This window comes from Lygodium microphyllum, chromosome 10 (genome assembly GCF_053477565.2).
Source record: "Lygodium microphyllum isolate KBCC chromosome 10, Lygodium_microphyllum_v1.1.10, whole genome shotgun sequence".
Taxonomy (NCBI): Eukaryota; Viridiplantae; Streptophyta; class Polypodiopsida; order Schizaeales; family Lygodiaceae; genus Lygodium; species Lygodium microphyllum.
The window spans coordinates 103,373,168-103,392,756 of NC_141144.1; the positions used below are offsets into that span (position 1 = coordinate 103,373,168).

The 19,589-nt window shown below is 46.0% G+C and overlaps 1 protein-coding gene across 1 annotated transcript in view; it reads right to left on the bottom strand.

Moving 5' to 3' along the window:
- Window positions 1-19,589, bottom strand: part of PEX6 (peroxin 6) — a 117,609-nt gene that overhangs the window by 32,238 nt on the left and 65,782 nt on the right. The window contains exons 7-11 of the mRNA XM_087686698.1: window positions 18,459-18,815; window positions 18,303-18,374; window positions 17,851-17,940; window positions 17,617-17,739; window positions 17,392-17,502 (exon numbers count right to left, since the gene is read on the bottom strand). Coding sequence (XP_087542824.1) covers window positions 17,392-17,502; window positions 17,617-17,739; window positions 17,851-17,940; window positions 18,303-18,374; window positions 18,459-18,815 — 753 coding nt within the window. The remainder of the gene's footprint in view (window positions 1-17,391; window positions 17,503-17,616; window positions 17,740-17,850; window positions 17,941-18,302; window positions 18,375-18,458; window positions 18,816-19,589) is intronic.

The following is a 19,589-nucleotide window of genomic DNA, read 5'->3' on the forward strand; positions in this document are numbered from 1 at the left end:
TTTCTTACTTCTTCAAATCAAATTGACATGGCAATTTCCTGTACACAATACAAATATATCAAAAGAGCAAGACTAATAGTAAGTAAGAAAGAAGAACAATAGGAAGACTTGAAGCAAATACATCAAAAGAACAAGACTTTTAGAATCCCTAAGAATTTGTTCAAATGAAAATGATACCTCAAGGTTCTTTCAATGGCATGAAAACATACCTCAATACTCTTCCAATGGTGCAGAAAAACACAAAGAAAGAGGTGCCAAGAGAAGAAAGAAAACGAGAAAGAGAAACCAGTAAAAAAATCAACAAAAGAATATCGAGAAAGGACAAAAGTGATAACATTGAAGATTTTAAGCCCACAAAAAAATATAATTAAAACTTGAAAAATGGACATCTAGAGGTCATAATCAAATGTCTTGGAAAATGGGACATCAGTTTCGAGATCTTAGTCACAAAATCCTTGGGAATGGGATCATTAAATACGAAACTAAAGGGAAGAGAGAAAAAAGAGAGAGATACCACTATTTTTTAATGCTAATTCAGTCTTAAAATTAGAGAAAAATATGCAATCAATAAGGTGTCCTTCCTTCCCAATTTTTATCTAGTTAGAATGTGGTTAATAATTAATCAAAATCCTTACAAGGCCGTTTTTGGCCTCAAAATTGGCCATAATGTGACAAGTGGAATGGTGAATAGTGATGTGATAATAACAGTGTAAACCTAGATGTGGGTGTAGTGGAAGAGAAGGGTGGGATGGGTGGGAGTGAAAACTGTGGTGAAAATATAGAACTGAATGGAAATTCATTTTTAGGAAACTAAAATTTAGATATGAATGGAGAAGTCTTATTTTATCGTGGCAGGAGAAATACGAGTCTTTAGCTCCTAGCTTGGTAATTTAATCATCATGAATTAAGATGCATAATATATACGAGACTTTAGCTTCTAGCTTGGTAACTTAATCATCATGAATTAAGATGCATATTTTACTTACTTTTATGTATAAAAGTTATGTTATTCTAATGCTTGCACGGATGATATTGCATAGACATATTGTTATTAGGGTATTCTCTCACATGATTCTACTTTTGGCTCTTGTGAGAGAACTAGAGTATATGGGCTTTATTTCATACAAAAGAAGAGAAACAAGCTCTCTACTATACAGCTAAAGTGGCTTGTGTTTTGCCATTGTAACCTAAAGTTGATGGAGCAAAAGGGGAAAACAATAGAGCCAAGGCAAGTGAATGTCGAAAAAATCAGCATTACAAATATGAAAGATATCCCTACTATCCCTCAAGAGAAGAGGGATATTTCCTCCATGTTGTATGAGGAGCTTATGGTGCCTATTCGAGCTACAAGATCAGTAGCTCGTACTCGTAATGCAGATAGCACAACTACCACTACAGGTACACATGAGCGTCTATTAGAGAGCTCCAACTCTAGCAATGGGAGTAATGAGGAGGATGAGGAGAGTGATGATAGTGAGGAGGATGTTCAGCATGAGTCACGAATCATGATAAGTTGTCTAGGATTTAGGATTGACTTTTAGTAGCTACCAAAATCCATTTAAGTATTGAATATTTACTAAGGTTCATGAGGGTTGCGTGTTTGATACTTTGTTACTTTTATCCTTGCTCCAAAATTATATTTAATTTTTTCTCTAAAATATCATGTCGACTATCATTGATAATGATGTTAACAATCATAACTTCAATGTGATTTAGAAATTTCCACTAAGACCTATTTTCTTGAAGATTTGACATTGTTTATGTGTTTATAGTATACAATTGGATCATCGGTCATGTAGATAATGCTCCTAACTAGGATTATTTCTTTGAGTATTTCATGTATATAGATTCTATAACCTCCACCCAATGGATGTGGACAACCAATGCCTTGGTTTACATATGATGAGGAGACAGCAAAGCGGGTCTCGAGTGTGAGATGGAGACAGGATCAAAGCTCAACACACAATGCAGTAGACAGTGTGAGAGTGAAGCACGACACCCAATGCAATAGACAGAAAGAGTGTAAACTGAAAGTATAAGGTACAACCCTTAAGCCTTAGGGTTGTAGGGTGTGTTCACACTCGAACACGATAAGTGCCTGTAAGTGTGTGACATAAGCACATACGAAATAAGACCATAAGTCTAGGGAGAAAAACCTCTCCTACCGAGAGTAAAAAGTGCTTCAGTGTCCTACTAATCACCGACACTCCTATGTGAGCGTAGGCGTAAGTGAGGCGTAAGTGAAATACCCAATAAACCCCCGTGGAGTGAAGAGTGATCAAGAGTACAAGGATCATTTGCCAACCAAAGGAGATCAAATTTAAAGCATTGCGAAATGCTTCAAATTTGTCACGAGGAAGAGCTTTGGTGAATATGTCTGCCACATTACTGGTGGTAGGACAATAGACAAGGCTGATATCACTTGCATGTAGCCTCTCTCTGACAAAGTGATAATGTATCTCAATGTGTTTCGTACGTGCATGAAACACTGGGTTCCGTGCCACTGCAATGGCACTCTAACTATCAATGAACAAAGGAGTAGGCTCCGTAACAGATACATCCAGATCAGCTAACGAGCGTCTAATCCATATGCATTTAACTGTGGTAGTGAAAGCTGACTTGTATTCAGCTTCACATGATGATGTGGCAACAGTGGATTATTTCTTGCTAAGCCAAGATATGCAAGATGAGCCAAGAAAGAAACAATTGCCACTAGTGGAGTGACGTGAATCATAATCACCACCCCAATCCGAATCACTGGAAGCATGTAACTGCAGTGGTCCCCCCTTGACATAAAGCAATCCAAGAGATCTAGTACCCTGCAAGTAACGGAAGACACGCTTAACAACTTGCCAATGTGACATGCATGGCTCATGCATATATCTACTTCGGGCTCAAACTGCAAACTGTATGTCCCTCCTAGTGTTGCATAGGTAAATAAGGCATCCAACTGCTGCTGGAGCATATGTGTATATATCAAACAAATCAGTGTCATCATGTAATGACAGCTTTAGTCCAGGTTCCATTGGTGTGTGTACAGACTAGTTTGCAATCTTGTAAGCCAAACTTCTCAATAAGTTTACCAATGTATCTTGACTGTGATAAACCAATACCTCTAGCATCATGTATGAACCGAATGCCCAAGTAAAAATGCAAAGACCCCAAGTCTGACATGTCAAAAGTTTGCTGCAAATTTTGTTTAAATGTTAAAATCTGATCAACATGTATCCTTGTAAGTACGAGATCATCAACATATAGACAAATGATTAGCATGGATCCCCCCTCTTTGCATACGTAAAGGGTAGACTCAAATGAGTTGTTTATGAACCCTTGGCTAATCAAGAAACCATCTATCTTTGCATACCAAGCTCTAGGAGCTTGTTTCAAACCATATAAAGCTTTTTTCAGCTTGCAAACCAAGTGTTCCGATCCCTCAACTGCAAAACCAATGGGCTGCTATACATATACTTCCTCATGTCCCCCATGTAAAAATGCAGTTTTAATATCCAACTGATGCACAGTCCATCCATAATGGGCAACCAAAGCAACCATAGACCTAATGGTCATCATTCGGGAGATAGGAGCAAATGTCTCCTCATAGTCAATGCCTTTCTTCTATACATAGCCTTTAGCTACAAGCCTTGCCTTGTATTTGTCAACGGATCCATTTGCATTCCATTTCAGCTTGTAGACCTGTTTTATTCCATTGGCTTTCTTCCCAAAGGGCAAAGACACTAAATCCCATGGTTTGATTCTTAGTGATAGAATCCAATTCAGCTTGCATTGCTGCCATCCAATGCACACTCTGTTGTGCATCCTCAAAACATTCAAACGACTCATTATCAAGTGTGCTTGCCGCCATAACAAACTCCATGGTATGTGCAGTATCATGCATATGAGCTTACCTTCTAGTACGACCAGCCATGGGTGCATCCAGATGACTATCTTTCATAGTCTGTAAATACCATCTAGGCATTTGTCTTGCTTACTAATTGTACAGAAGCTCTTGCTGAATTTCGCTTTTAGCACTTTGCCGAAAATTTAGATCAGCCAATTGCTAATTTTCTGCATTTTTCAAAGGAGCAGCTGGCTGAACATTGAGTTTACTTGCTGAAACTCTAACTGAATCACCATGTAATGGGCAGCAGCCCTTCAAATACATCACCGGCAGCCTGATATGTGTCTAAACCAGCAAGGGACAATTCTGATTTTTCATCAAATGGTACATCCCTACTGACAAACACCTTTTTAGAGACAGGATCATATAGTCTATAGCCTTTGCTTTCACTACTATATCCAACAAAAATGCATTTGGCAACGTTGTTATCCAACTTTTTTTTGAGTACCTATGAAATGTGTGCATATGCAAGACACCCAAAGGTACGAAAGTGTCCAACAAAAGGTTTCCGGCTGTTCCAAGCCTCAAAAGGTGTAATTTTCTTCAAAGCTTTGGTGGGGCATTTGTTCAAAACATGGCAAGCACACATGATAGCTTCCATCCAAAAATTGTGTGGCAAGCTCTTTGCTTTCAGCATGCATCTGACTATCTCCATGAGTGACCGATTCTTCCTCTCTGCAACCCCATTCTACTATGGAGTATAAGCAGTAGTGAACTCATGGACAATGGCCTTCTGCTTCAAAAAAGAATTCAGCATAGAGGACATGTATTCCCCCCCTCTGTTCGAATAGAAAGTCTTAATTTTACAACCAAATTGGTTCTCAACAAGTGCAACAAAAGCCAAGAATGCATCGTACACTTCTGACTTTTTTACCAAAGAATAGACCTAGCAGAATCATGTAAAGTCATCAATAAAAGTCACAAAATAGTAACATCCTCCCAATGACTTTGTTTGCATAGGCCCACACGCATCTGAATGCACTAACTACAACCTAGTTGTTGCTCTAAAAGCAACATCACGGGGAAATGAAAACCGATGCATTTTCCCCAAAATACATCCTTTGCACAAGTGCTCAGGAGGTCTCTCTAGAAGAGGTAATCCATCTAGCATCTCTGTACGCTGTAAAAGCATCAAGCTACCAAAGTTTACATGCCCCATCCGAGGATGCCATAACTTTGCCAGTATCATAGCAAGAGTAAAAGTGGATGCCAAGTACGCTGACTGATCAACCAAAAGAGCATCCAACTCGTATAATCCATGACATAAAGTGCCTGTCAAGACTAAAGTCATGTGTTCTTTGTCTCTCACCATGCATCTATCATCATCAAATGTGACCTACAATCCACAACGTGCTAAAGAAGAAATAGAGAGCAGATTCTTCTTTATGCTTGGCACTAACAAAGCATCATGTAGGCGAAGAATAGGGCCATCAATGGCTATGAGCACAATCTCCCTAATACCTCTAACAGGGTATGATGCATTGTTGGCACACTATACAGATTTGCCAACTGGAGTTGCACCAACAGAAGTAAATAAATCTTTACGAGATGTAATATGCCTAGAAGCACCACTGTCAAAAAACCAAGTGCTTGCATCCTCAGTAGAGCTAAATACTCGATCACCCCAAGAAGTGTCATAATTGCATGTGTAAAAGCAATAGTCCCTGTCTGCAGCAACAAAGGATGCGGACTCAGTAGCAGTGGAAGAGGCATAAAAAACAGACATTCTTGACTCCTCCTTAGCGATGTGCTTTCTCCACTCAGTGATGCAGTGGCCTGGCATCTTGCAGTAATGGCATTTGCCCTTTTTGGCTTGCGTGCCCCCTTGTTTTTTACTTCCCTATGAAGTGTTAGAAGTCCCAAAGCTCTATGGAGCATTTTTTACTTGGTTGCCTTTGCCCTTCTGTCTAGCCATAAAAGCCTGCTCAGAGGCTATGGCATCCGCACCACTATTTCTTCTTGTTTGCTACTCTTCCAAAAGTAAATTGACTAACTGAAGAAAAGTGATTGGCTGTGCCGCAATCCTCATGGTGAGGTTTAAGGCCGTATGAAAAGCCAACTATGAAGGAGGTAATGAGTTTAATGTAGTGGATATCATCTATGCATTTGAATAGTACTCATCAACATTCATAAGTTGCTCATATAAGTCCTGAATTTTGTTCAAGTGATTTAGAATAGAATCACCCTCATCCATCTTCAATGTCTCTAGCTCTTTCTTTAAGAAAAAGATGCAGTCTCATTCTTGCCTGCAAACATCTACTCCAAAGTTAGCCAAGCTTCTCGTGAAAAAGTTGCTGAAGGAATGTGGGGGATGATGGACCACTGAACTGCTAATGCAATCAGCAACAAAGCCTGTGCATCCCATGTATCCCATGCTTTTTGAGCTGCTAATCTTTGAGGAAGTGGCCGAAGTGGCCGAAGTGGAGCAGGCTGAGGTACCCATTGTCCACGTCCTCTTGGAGAAGTAGTAGTTGGAGCCACAACTCTGGGCCTTACTTGTTCTCCACTGACATAATCCCAAAGATTTTTCGCCACAAGCACATTCTTCATCATGAAGGACCAAAGTGAGTAGTTGTTTCCATCCAATCTGTCCTCGCATACATAGATAAAGACATCTCCTCCCTGATTTGCCATTTTAATCAATTACCAAAAGAAGCAAAAGAGCAATGTCCAAGTGGACCAAACTCGGAATCTCAAAATTTCCAAAATTTACAGCAAATAACTTGCTGCAATTCATACACTCAGGTGCACTCTATGAAAATTGTCTGTAATGCAGGCAGTCCAATGTGCATTCAGTATTCAGCAACACTATATCAGCAAAATCCCCAAAATTTCTTGCCCCAAATTTGTCCAAAACAATCTATCAATGACTGAATTTGTAGTACATGTGTCAATGTCCTCAAAAAACACAAAAGCCCCAAAATTTCTGATAATTTTGCTCAGAAATTTGCATCAAACGTGTCTCTGACAAGTGTCCTGAATTTGTACCTCAAGCTCTCTTGTTCAGAGATGTATTCTGGAGTGAAAAGGTAAAAAAATTTAAAAAAATACCTTTGAATTGCAGTCGACCAGGTATAGGTGCAGGCACTGGAGGACATGAAGGCGGAGGTGCAGGCGCAGGTGCAGGCAGCGGGCTGTGCTGGTTACAGGCGGACTGAACGGCACAGCCGTCCTCAGAGGTGGGCATGGCAGCTTGTACCTAGCGGGCAGACTCGACAACGTAGGGTACAGGGGCGGCGTTGTCAGATGATGGGCGGCGCAGGGGTGGCACCGGGACAGGGCGGCGACGCTGCTGAGGGATGGCGGGACGTTCTGCAGTCTGGTGGGCAGCCGTTCAGGCAGGAGGTCACTGACAGGATTGGTGGCAGGGCACTGGCAGGGCAGCTAGTGCCTCCAGCTCACAGGTGGCGGCACAGTAGGCAGAAGAGGCGCAGCACCACAGGGTCGCTTGGAGACTGGCTGGTCGAGCTGCTGCAGGAGAGGATGCCGGTCGAGCTGCTGCAGGACAGGGCGCTGCTGTGGTGATCTTGGGGCAGTGGTGAACGGGAGCAGAACTGGACTTGAGCAGAAGACTCAGCTAAGCTGAACAGAGCCAATGCTCTGATACCAAATATGAGATGGAGACAGGATCGAAGCTCAGCGCAGAATGCAGTAGACAGTGTGAGAGTGAAGCACAACACCCAATGCAATAGACTGAAAGAGTGTAAACTGAAAGTACAAGGTACAACCCTTAAACCTTAGGGTTGTAGGGGGTGTTCACACCCGAACACGATTAGTGACCGTAAGTGTGTGACATAAGCACATACGAAATAGCGCGCAGCGCAACCCCCCTCCGTCTCCCCCCCCCACAACTCCTCCCCCCCATCAGTCCCCGCCCGACACCACGCCTTCTATCCCTCCCCCCCTTGCACGCCTCACCTCCCCTGCTGCAAACACACTACTGCCGCCCCCACCTGGAAACCTTCCCCCCCACCCGCGCGAACCCGCAATGTGTCCTCCTACCTGAGGATCTAGTTCCCCGCCCCTCCGCACTCCCCCCCCCCCCCCCGCCTTTTCCCGTACTGTGGCCCGCGGCACTGCCCAATAGGCACAATCTCTCGTCTCATTGAGAGCTAGACTGGCCCCCACCATGTAAACAAGCTTTTCCCACCCCCCCTCCTCCTCGCCCCATCGGCCCTCCTCCCCTTCAGTTGCTCCCTTCCTCTGCAGCAACATACCCCCCCCCCTCCTCCGACAGCGCAGCAACGTGAGTGGTAGGTCCTCAGTTGGGACACGCAATGGAAACCTTTGGTCAGACGCCGGCACATTCTATGAGTGCACCCCCCAGTCAAACACCTTGCACATCATCCTCTCTAAGGAACAGCTCTTGGCAGTCCGAGCCACAGAGTTGGAGCTGAAAGAAACAGCAATCTTTGGTCAGGTCATTGGACATTCCCCATCGAGAGCCCAGCTGCGGGACTGGCTCTACTCCATGCTGCGCATTGGCACAGTGCAAATCTTGGAGGCAGTGCTAATGGGCCGAGGGATCTTCATGGTTAACTCACCTCTGCAGACGCAGCCCGTGATTTGGTGGAGAGCTCGCCCTATGCCTCTACGAAGGGGGTCATCTACATGGTTCCCTAGTATAGCGGCTTCACAGTGAAGTCATTTGCACTCCACAGCAGTTTTCTCAGACACCCAGTCACCCTACTTTTTCTCGGACTGGCGGTAGAATACCGCCAGTTAGTGGAGGACTTTGGACGGCTTTTTGGCACAGTTCTCCCTGCTTCCTTCGCGGATGCAGTGACAGTTGCAAGAGTCCCAAAGGTACGAGTGGCCGTGAAAGACACAAAAAGCATACCAAAGTTCCTGGAGATTGAGGCTGGAGGTCACTCCTCTAGGCAGCAGGTCATTGTGACTGGGCAACCAGGGCACTGCCTGCACTGCCATGACTTTGGACATCACACAGTAGACTGCTCCGGTGACGGGACCACAGGTGGATGCTGACAGCTTCACACGGGTCCATAGACGACAGAGAGGGAGACGACAAGGGGGGCCGCAGCCAGCGCCTCAGTCGCAGCCTCAACAGGAGGGCACAGGAGGGCGAGCAACGCCCCCTCAGCAGAGCACTCCGCAACCCCCCCCCCCCCCCTTGCCCGTCCTACTCGGCAGGACCGCATTCCCCCACAATCACCACTCGGGCCACAGACTACCCCACCTGAGATCCCACAGCCCCCACACCCACCCTCCACCACCTCCCAGGCTCCCCCCACTGACCCTGGCCCACAGTCCCCCCCTTCTAGGGCCACCACCCCTCCCCCACACCCGCCACATACTTCCAACCATCCCACCATCCCTCGACCCTCTTCCCCCCCACCATCTCCCCTGCCGAGCACCCCCTTGATCCGCACCCATTTCAAGTGATCCCCCCCAGACCCACTCCTGCTCATCCCACAGGAGGTGATGAGCAACACACGCCTACATCCTCCTCACACCAGCAGTCTTCCCCCTCCCACCCAGCCACGAGCTCATCTGTCCCTGCCGCCTGTCACACCTTCCCAAGACAGGAACAGTTGTTGCCACGAGTTTTTCCGCAATAGCCCGTGGTCATACCTAAGAGTTACGGAGCGCGGAGAGTTCCCACTACCTCTAGAGTTGGGGATCTTCATGGTTCACAAGTCAAGGAGAAGCAAGGTCCATCTACTAGCACCACCGGATTGACCAAACTACTCTTTCTTCTTTCAGTCCTCTCACTCAGGGGATTGGACGATGACACAAATAGAGGAGGCGTTGAAGAGTTAGGTGGCAGACCACATCTCCCAGTGGATGGGAGAAGAAGGACAAGCACTGTTTGCACAGCAGTGGACTGGTTGCATGATGGACATTAACTGTTGGGCTAGTACCGAGGTCCCACACTTGAGCATTATCTTTCAAGCCCCTACACAGTGGAGGGCTCCGAGGGATGTGATCGAGTGGCCCCTGGCACAAGCGGCCCGTTTCTACCATTGTACGGAGTCACAACTCTCAGCTTGGCTGATAGATGCATTGATTGTACCACCTGGAGCATCTATCACCCCTATGGTCCAGCCAAGGACCACCATGGGGGACTGGAGCTTGCCTCCAGACCTGCCGCAAAGCGTACCTGCATGCCCCATAGTTTCTCATCCTCATCACTTGCTTCCACACCGAACAGATGTCTGTTTGGTCAGTCGCAGGTTTTCCCATGAGCTTACACCTTGCATCTTGGAATGTGAATAGTCTCCACTACAGTGGGGCACGTGGATCCAAGAAGTTGATTGTTCAGCAGGAGCTGCAGCCTGCCCTTGCCGGGCGGATCGACATTTTACTTTTACAGGAGCACAAGCTCACTCCCTCCCAGGATCAGCACATAGGGAAGGTACTCCCGGGTAGCTCGCATACTTATTGAAAGCACGCCATAGGTACCCACGGCAGGTTTGGAGGCGTATGCACCTCTATTGGCCCGAGTCTCACCGCCTGTGTACGAGACCACGGGACGATAGTGACAAGGAGGGTTCTATGGATCAGACTGGATATTGGGGACTCGTGTCTTGGAGTCCTCAATGTCTATGCCCCTATGGAGGTTAGGGCACGCAGCAAGTTCTGGGTGGAGATCGCGGATGGACTCCCAGAGGTTGTCTCCTAGATCGTTCGAGGAGACTGCAACAACCTGGAGGCTTTGGAGGACTAGCAGGGTAGAGGCAGAAACTATCAGGGCATGACCGGGGAGGAGCAAGAGGCATGGGAGGTATTTCTATTGGCAGTAGGTGCACATGATGCTTGGAGAGACCCTGCCTTCCACAGGAGGGAGAGGTCGTTGGACTTCTCTTGGGGATACAGGCGGCTAGGTGAAGTCCTGCTGGAGCGGTTGGACACGTTTTATTTGGGAGAGTGAGGAGGCTCTCGTGGGGGCCAAATTGGGCAGTTGGTGGGCACCACGTTGTCTAATCACTGCCCGGTTCTCCTGATACTAGATCCCCCCACATCTGCCCTAGACACTCGATCCTGTAGGATCCCTAGCTCGATCTACAAGAGGGAGGAGATGACAAGACCAGCTCTGGACTAGGAAGTGGGGCAAGAGGGACCGGATCGCAGAGGAGGTTGCAGAGGTCCTAGCCGAGTCGAGCAAAATTTGCCAAGAGGTAGCCATACAGGCCAGGCAGCAGAGCTGGGAGGAGGAGAGAGCGCTTCGGCGGGAACTTGGAGCCACGCAGAGATTACTACATGAGGCACCAGGGAATCCCACCCTCGCACAGGAGGTGCGAGCGCAAGCAGCCATTGCTGGCCTAGAGGACAAGCGCTCTAAGTTCTCTTTCCGCACCTCAGCTGCTTTTTGGGTGCGGAAGGGGGACACAATGTGCAGGGAGTTTTTCCAAGTGCACTAGCCTCGCACTTCAGGAGAGCAGATACGCAGCCTTTGAGATCAATATGCGAGGACTCATTCAAGCCCAATCGAGGTGATGGAGATTACCATTGATTACTACAGTCGCCTTTTCTAGCAGGAAACAACCTAGAGGACAGTGATATAGGCAGCAAGTCTAGGATCACATCCCATCCCTTGTCACAGAGGAGATGAAGTGCCCCCTCCTAGCCCCCTTCACAGAGAAGGAACTAGAGGAGGCTTTCCATACACAAGACGGGCAGAAATGCCTAGGAGAGGATGGCCTCTCTAAGGCCTTCTTTATTACCTACTGGAAAGTGGTGAAGGACCCCCTACTAATGGCCTTCCAAGAGATTTTCACTTCAAGACAGATGCCAAGGAGCCTTTCAGCAGGCCTTATCAGTCTTCTCCCACAAGGGGGAGACCAATTGGAGCTTTCCCAGTGGAGACCATTCACCTTGTTGTCATTGGCCTATATGGCACTGGCACAGATGATTGGTAGGCTACTACTCCTCGTGTTGCCAGACATCATCCATGACACAGAGACAGGCTTTGTCTAGGATAGGAGTATCCTAGACAATGTATTCACCATCTTTGAGGTGACAGAGTGGGCTCAGCACAGTGAGCAGAGATTGGCCCTACTACTCTTGGATTTCGAGAAAGCTTATGACAAGGTGGATTGGGATTTCCTAGAGGGCACCATGGTGAGGTTGGGTTTCCCCCAGGCTTGGATTCGCGGGGTTGTCGCACTTTACAGATCGGCCACCAACAGGGTTCCCAGAGTATGCAGATGATACAGCACTCTACATAGAGGACAATGAGTTGATGTTGGAGAGAGTGAGGCTAGCTCTTGAGGTGTTCTGCTCCGCAACGGGAGCGAAAATCAACTGGCGAAAGTTGGTTGGTTTCCTCACAAACCCGGACTCTAGCACGGAGTGGGGGCGTCCACCTAGGATTTAGATGGGTGAGCAGAGGACAGACCGTCCGGTACCTAGGGTTCCAGGTGGGACTCGACATCACTCCCGCCTAGCAGTTTCTTCCAGTCCTCGATTCTATTCGGAGGAAGCTGACTTGCTGGAGCACGGCTTGTCTCTCAGTAGCCGGCCGAGCCTTGGTGGTTAAACAAGTCCTCCTAGCGACGGCCTGGTACATCGCCTTGTGTTGGTGCTTCTCCTCATCCTGCATGGTGCAGCTTCGCTGCCTAGTGCAGAACTTCCTTTGGTCCGGGTCAAACGGCTCCAGGGATTCCCGGGACAAGGTGGCGTGGGCGACCATCATACGGCATCGGTCAGAGGGAGGGCTTGGGATCAGAGACCCAGAGTTTCAGAATATGGCCCTCTTGGGCAAGCTAGTTGTCTCCGATCTCACACTGGGAGGGCAAACCTGGAAGGTCCTATTGCAGGAGGGTCTTCAGGATTGTAGACCGAGGCTTGGCGGTGAGTGGAGGCCGTCCCTAAGATGGATCTTCATGTCAGCCCAAATCACCCCCCCCCCCATATCACCTTTCCTACGCAACTTACTCCGCGTTTGGCAAGGCCTCCATAAGGCCCTAATCCAAAGCCCCCACGCTACCAGGAGGAGATAAACCGTCAACCGCTGATCTGGAACCCCCCAAGTCAAAGATCGTGAAGGGGCAAAGATTGGCGAGCCCCCCCACATCCAGTGGGCTGGTTGGGAGGCCGGCCTGGCTCATACCATCAGGACATGGCGGGAAGTATACAGGATGGCGGACGAGGAACTGCTGCAGCAAGTTTTAGGCTACCAGAGAGGAGTGGAGTTGAGGTGAAGGGAGATAGACGTAGCAATATCTCTGGAGTGGCTTGCTCCCCCAATACGAGTGCCGATAGAGCATGGGGAGGTATGGGCCACCAGGTTTTCACCAGCAGGCATCCCCCTACACGTAGCAGGTAGAGTGGGCGGCGCCTCGCAAGGGACTTTGTTCACCGTTTTATGATTATTGTGTGAGTGTAACAAAAGAAAAGATGGACCTCTACTTCATTGAAATATAGGATATCAGTGAGCACTCTAAAGGAGAGATTCGATTCCCCTTCCAATAGGTCTCTTAAAAAAGATGAAGGATATATATTTCAAGAGCATCATATTTTTTCTAATAATTTATTTATTTTATCATTATGAATTAAAGATGTTATTTATTTATTTATTATGGATTTTCATTTATCTATTTGTTACATAATAGTAATTTGTTATATGTAGTGAGTGTGAGGTAGAAGCTATGGATTGCAAGAGGGTTGAGAGAGAGAAAAACAGGGGGGGCGTCTGGCCCTTGATAGAGGGCAGCAGGATGAGGGGATAGCTGCCCTTTTATGGAGGAGGATTCGAGTGGTGGGCCTTCAGGAGAAGACATGGCGATTGGACCTGTATGTTTTCAGGAAGGAGCTCAGTGAGTGGCGCCTTTGGATCTGGGAGGGCAGACCACTTGATGAGCTAGAGTGGGATCCACGAGAGTGGCTATGGCCAACCACTGCAGTCACCATGAAGCCATCGAGGTTCCTAGAGTACATTGCCAGGATTGGCAGACACGTACTGATGCAGGAGGATATGGATTGGGCACCGTCACATAGCAGGCACTAGGCAGAGCACAGCATCACAGAGCCGTTCCGACGGACCTTCTGGCGCCACCTATGGGATAGCTGGAGGCCAAGGAGGGTATCGTATTTCTTATGGCTAGTGGCACATGGAGGCTTGGCGGTGGGAAGTTAGCTTGCCCAGATGCAAAAGGAGGGAGGTTGTAAGCGTTGCACATAGCAACCTCTCGAAACCCCAAAGCACTGCCTTTGGTCATGTGAGAAGGCACAACTCGTGTGGAGAGGAGCATGCCGCATCCTTCGCCCTACAACACCCAGCCTTGGATGTATCTCATGGGGAGCTTTCTGCTAGTAGGCAGGCAGTCAACCAGGGCCGTCACCTTCTATATGAGGTCGGGATGCAGGACACGATATTCATTATTGAGGCAGGGTCATGCGCAGTGGTCGGTCTGGAGGCTCTACCCATCCGCCAGGTACTGGAGCCCACAGCAAACCGCCTTGAGATATGGGAGATCATAGGGAGTCTTACTAGATGGCATATCTGGAAGGCGTGGTGTCAGGAGACTTTCGGCGGAGAGAGACTTTCAGCACAGGCGACCTTAGCAGAGCTCTGGACCTCCATCATCCACTCCCTCCTCGTGATGCAGGCAAGCAGCCCCAGATGGCGATATACCCCCCCTCCATGGCTTCTTGCCCCCATTCCGCCCAGACCGCCCTGAGACGCTTGTATTCATGATGTATCTGTGTTTCTGCATCACCTCCAGCTAGTCTGTTGAGCATGAGCACTCCGTTGTAATCAGTTTCTTTGAGTAATATAATCAGTCACATTTTATTTGCAAAAAAAAGTGCCCCAGTGTCCTACTGATCACCGACGCTCCTATGTGAGCATAGGCGTATGTGAGGCGTAAGTGAAATACCCAGCATCGAGATATGTATATCTAGGGATTACTTTTCAAGGCAAAGATTCACTATGAGGGAGCAGTAGAGGATAGGGGTTGACAAGAGGCTATCCTGTAGTAGGAGCCATGGAGAACCAATACACACACATAATTTTAGGAGTCCCAAATGAAGTTTTGGCTCTTTGACACATTGGTTACACCAGCACCCTTATATGGAGCTCCTATCTCGAGATTGAGCATTTACCACAGCAAGAAGAGAGATGCAACGGAGCAACCACCACCAGACAAAGGGGAGTTTTATGATGGATGGCAGCAGATGGAGAGACCCCAAGTGACGATGACCTCTTGGATGGCAGCAGATGGAAAGAGCCCAAGTGATGATGATCTCTTGGATGATCAAGAGTAAGTCATCAATGCAACATTGGATAATCATAGCAAAGACAAAGGCACTACCTATCATGGCTAAGGCCCTTTAACAAATAGTGAATTTTTACACAAACTTTGGAGCCTTCTGAGACAGAGATACTCTAGATTTGCTGTAGAGTGGTTAACCTTGCAGTAGATTGATGGAAATCTCAAACAAGTATAGGGCAGCGGGCTGTAGTTATGTGAGCTACACATGGATCAATTCTCACCTCTATAATATAGTCCAAAGAACTCTTTCCGAGAGCTTAGTTGAGAGTAGCTCAACAAGATCATCAAGATGAATCTCATTTAGCCAGCCACTGCCAAGCTACACACCTCTCTCGCAGAGTAAGGTGTGGAATGGGTCCATTTTGCATATCCTCACACTAGCTAAGGATAGACACTGGTCCATGCGGAGCATGTTCTCTTCTGCCTAAGGAGTTGGATTTGCTAGCTGTGGCAGCTTGAGGCAAAGACTGAGGAGCACTGCAAAACCAAGTACCCAATACACCATGAGATCAGAGAGTGATTCCATTGCCTATTCAGAGAGGGATTTGGACCACTATTTAGGGTGATTGAGTTTCCAAATGAACATTGCATTGGCCGCTTCATTGACATAGAAAGTACCTCTTGCGATCACAAGGTAGGTAACTTGGCATGCAGGTTACTGCACTCTTACAGACTTTTCAAAGTTGCAGCCACATCAGATACTTCAAAACACAGCTCAGATAGACCCATGGATTCACCACAGTATGGAAAAAGCCACAAAGAGACAAATCACACCACCTACAGCTCACCAGTCCACATCCCCATCTTAGGTACTAATAAAGGATACAAGATGATTGCAGTACCCCATCACCTCGCTGCTTTCGCTTGTCTATGCTCGATAGACCCATGAGAGACATCATGATGATTTGGTCCTCTTCTTACTGCAGCAGCTTGTGATGTCAGTTCCACATTCATAGCATTTCCACATAGTCAAATGTATAGAATTCCTACTTTTCATTTCTCCCAACTATTCATTGTTTTGTAGTTTCATAGCTACATTATATGGGGATACACAAAGGAGTCATGCCTATCTCATTTGGGGCTAGCTTTTGAGCAGAATTGCTATGCACGATTTTTCGAAGTCAGTATGGAATCAAGGGGCGCACTGCCACAGATGGGAGCTCATAGCTAGCATCACTGCTTGGTATATTTGGACTGACAAATGTCTTCATGCCATAAGTATGTTGGACATGTCCACTGCAAAGACCCTCTTCAAGATTTGGACAGAGATTTCCCTTATTCTTCAAGGTAGATGCAAACATGGTGATTCAGAAACTATGAGGGGGACAGATGCTTTTCTCAAGACTTGGGATTCTAGTACTTTCTTTCACTATCAGCCACACATGGTTTGGCACTATAGGCCTCTTGATTGGTTATCCATTCATGCCTTGTAATAGACTTTCACTTTGATGAATATTTTTCTGTTTCGAAAATCCATTACAGGGTTATTTTTGTCCTTTACCTTTAAACATTTTGCCCTGAGGGGACTTAATAATTCTCTGGAGCAAAAAAGACCTCTCTTTTGAGCTTCTTCAAGAGTGATAAATTAAAAAATGGTATCCAAAAAACTCATACAAGCATCAAGTAACTCACTAGATGAAGGGGATTGAGCAGCAAGCAATCTCAAATGCATGCTTAGTCCAAGCCCATAATCCACTGCTATACAGCTTCAGATGCATGATTAGTCCAAGTCCATAATCCACTGCTTTGCTTCCCTCTTTCTATCTTTCAAAATGCAGGCTTTTGAAGAAGCTTTTAGGAGCATGCACACACTGCGTGCACATTTGTGTGTGTCCATATAGGACTGAGTATACACGCATGCAAGCATTTGCCTTCTACAATACTAGGAGTAACAAAAGATTGGTTCCTTTAAAACACTCTTTTAAAGGAAGTCTACATAAGTAACCCATCCAGAAAGTGAAAGGTACACATAAAGACAGCGCATGATGCAAGTATACTTGGAAGACAGGTAATGGGACAAAGCACTGCAGTGTAGCAATGAGACAACACAATTCTTAGTCCATGGTGCATAATGATGCAAAGCACTGCAGGAAATTAATGAGAAAAAAAACTCCAGAGTAGTGATGAGACAACACACTACTTCCTCCATAACTCTGAACAAATTGCATTACACTAATTTATAGGCAAATTCCCAGACAATAGTCAACATGGAATTATTGCAGAGAATTGTCTGATAAGCTGTCTCTCTTTCCCTACCTGAGACACCACGCGATCCATCACTCCTCCTGAATCACCCGAGGCTCCACGAGCAGGTGCAAGAGCATCAAGTTCATCAAAAAATATTACACAAGGACGAGCAGATCTTGCCTGCAACCATCACGCATGTCATAATGGCATCAGCAGATATAGTTCTTATGGAGACGAGAGTGTGGCATGTCAAAACACTCTAATGCATTCTTCAGGATAATGCTTCTAGCTAACCTTTTGGAATATATCTCGAACATTCTTTTCAGATTCGCCTATATACATGTTGATCAGCTCTGGTCCCTTAACACTCAAAAAGTTCAGCAAGCATTCAGTTGCAACTGCCTTTGCTAGCAATGTCTGCAAGATCATTACTAAGTCATCAGTCACCAACTTTGAAAAGCTTTTAAAAACACAGTTTCGATTCTTAAAAGCAGTTTCAGATAGAGCACACAATCAGGGCACACCAACCTTTCCAGTGCCAGGAGGGCCATACAGCAGTACGCCAGAACGCTGTGGAAGGTGCTCTGAAGCAAATAGATTTCTGTGGAGAAGTGGCAGCTATGTGCGACAAAGGAATCAATAAATAATGTACATATAATTTCTTAAATCACAATTCAACAGAAAACAATTGAGTGTGTTTTACAATGCAGGCCAAAGCCAACAGCGAGTACATGTTTTGAGGCTCTAGCATAGATTTGTTAATGGACTGGACATCCTGGCTATTCAACTTTAGACCCCAAAGCCAACAGCAAGTGCATGTTTATAGGCCCCGATATAGATTTTAAATGGGACAGAAGTTCATGGCTTCTGGAACTTTCGGAGCTTCTGAACATAATTAGAAATACACAGAGAATGAATGCTTGCAACAATACAGCATTATAACAACTGTGATTTTTTTCATTGTAGAGGCTACATATTACCTGGACTGTGTCTAAAATCACTTTTTTACAATCTTCAAGGCCACCGACATCTTCCCACTTCACATTTGGCACCTGCACAAGTTGATTTGCACAAAAAGATCTTCAAATTGAAAGAGCACGTGTTTCCTGAACCCGACTAGAAATATGGTATCTCACCTTTGGGGCACCAAGTGCAGTTGCTGTTCTGGATTTGAAGCACTCAAAGGATTTTTCAAGATCGGAAACGCTCAAAGATTGTTCTGCTGAGGCATCTTTAATGTGTTTAGGGCTGTCTGTGATCATACCAGAGCTTTCTTTCACCTCTATTTTCTGCTCAGTGTGGAAAACACCTTCACAAGTCACACCAGGAAGCTCTATTGCTTCATCCTTCTCATTTCTTGATATCCTACATTCTTCAAGAATTTTGAGTATTGTTGATGCGCCAGCATCTGCCACAATTGCTTGCAAGTCTCTAGGCACAGCACCAGCTGTTTGGGCTGCAACACTTTTAGCTACTTGTTCAAATGGGCAATGCTGATGGAACAGACAACCAACATCATGAACATGTTGACAGTAAAATGCCACAATGAAATGCTGTGCACTGTACCTAAATAAACTTTCACAATAATCAATTTTATTGTCAGGTGCAAATTTAAGTTTTTAAATTTATATATCATCTCCTAAACTTATCTTTTATCTCTCATTTGAGAAAGGTACAAACAAGTTCTAAAAGTAATTCTGAACATAGGGTCATCAACTCATATATCCAATGCATTCCTTCACAGTCCATACAACATTTATTGCTATGTGGTGAGCAGCAAGACTAACCTAAAGAATCTGTCTTCCAAGTAGCCTGATGATCTATGGTCTTTCTGCATCTAGCTGTCCAAATGTACCATGCAATAATATTACCAATAGGCTTTTTTTTTCCAAGAAAAGAAATTTCTATTAATAACACATCGGCAAATAACCTGAGGTAAAGTACAAAGTACAAGGAACTCTATGAAGAGTAACTAAGTACATCACAAATACAATGGTTGTGTGAACAACCAATCCAGTGGACTATAATGCCAAAACATATGAGGGACAATGTGGAAGAAAGTGCCTGAATCCCATGTCCGCAGAAAAGCCTCTCCTCTATTCCCCATCCTCTCAAAGCTACCCTGCATCCTCTCCCATCTCCCACAGAGAGTGTGAATGATCTCTGTCTAGATCCTTGATAGAGTCTCTGCTGTGGATACATCTAGAAAGTCAATAGCGTGGCTGCATCTCACAATCCAAATATACCAGGCTATGATACTGGCAATC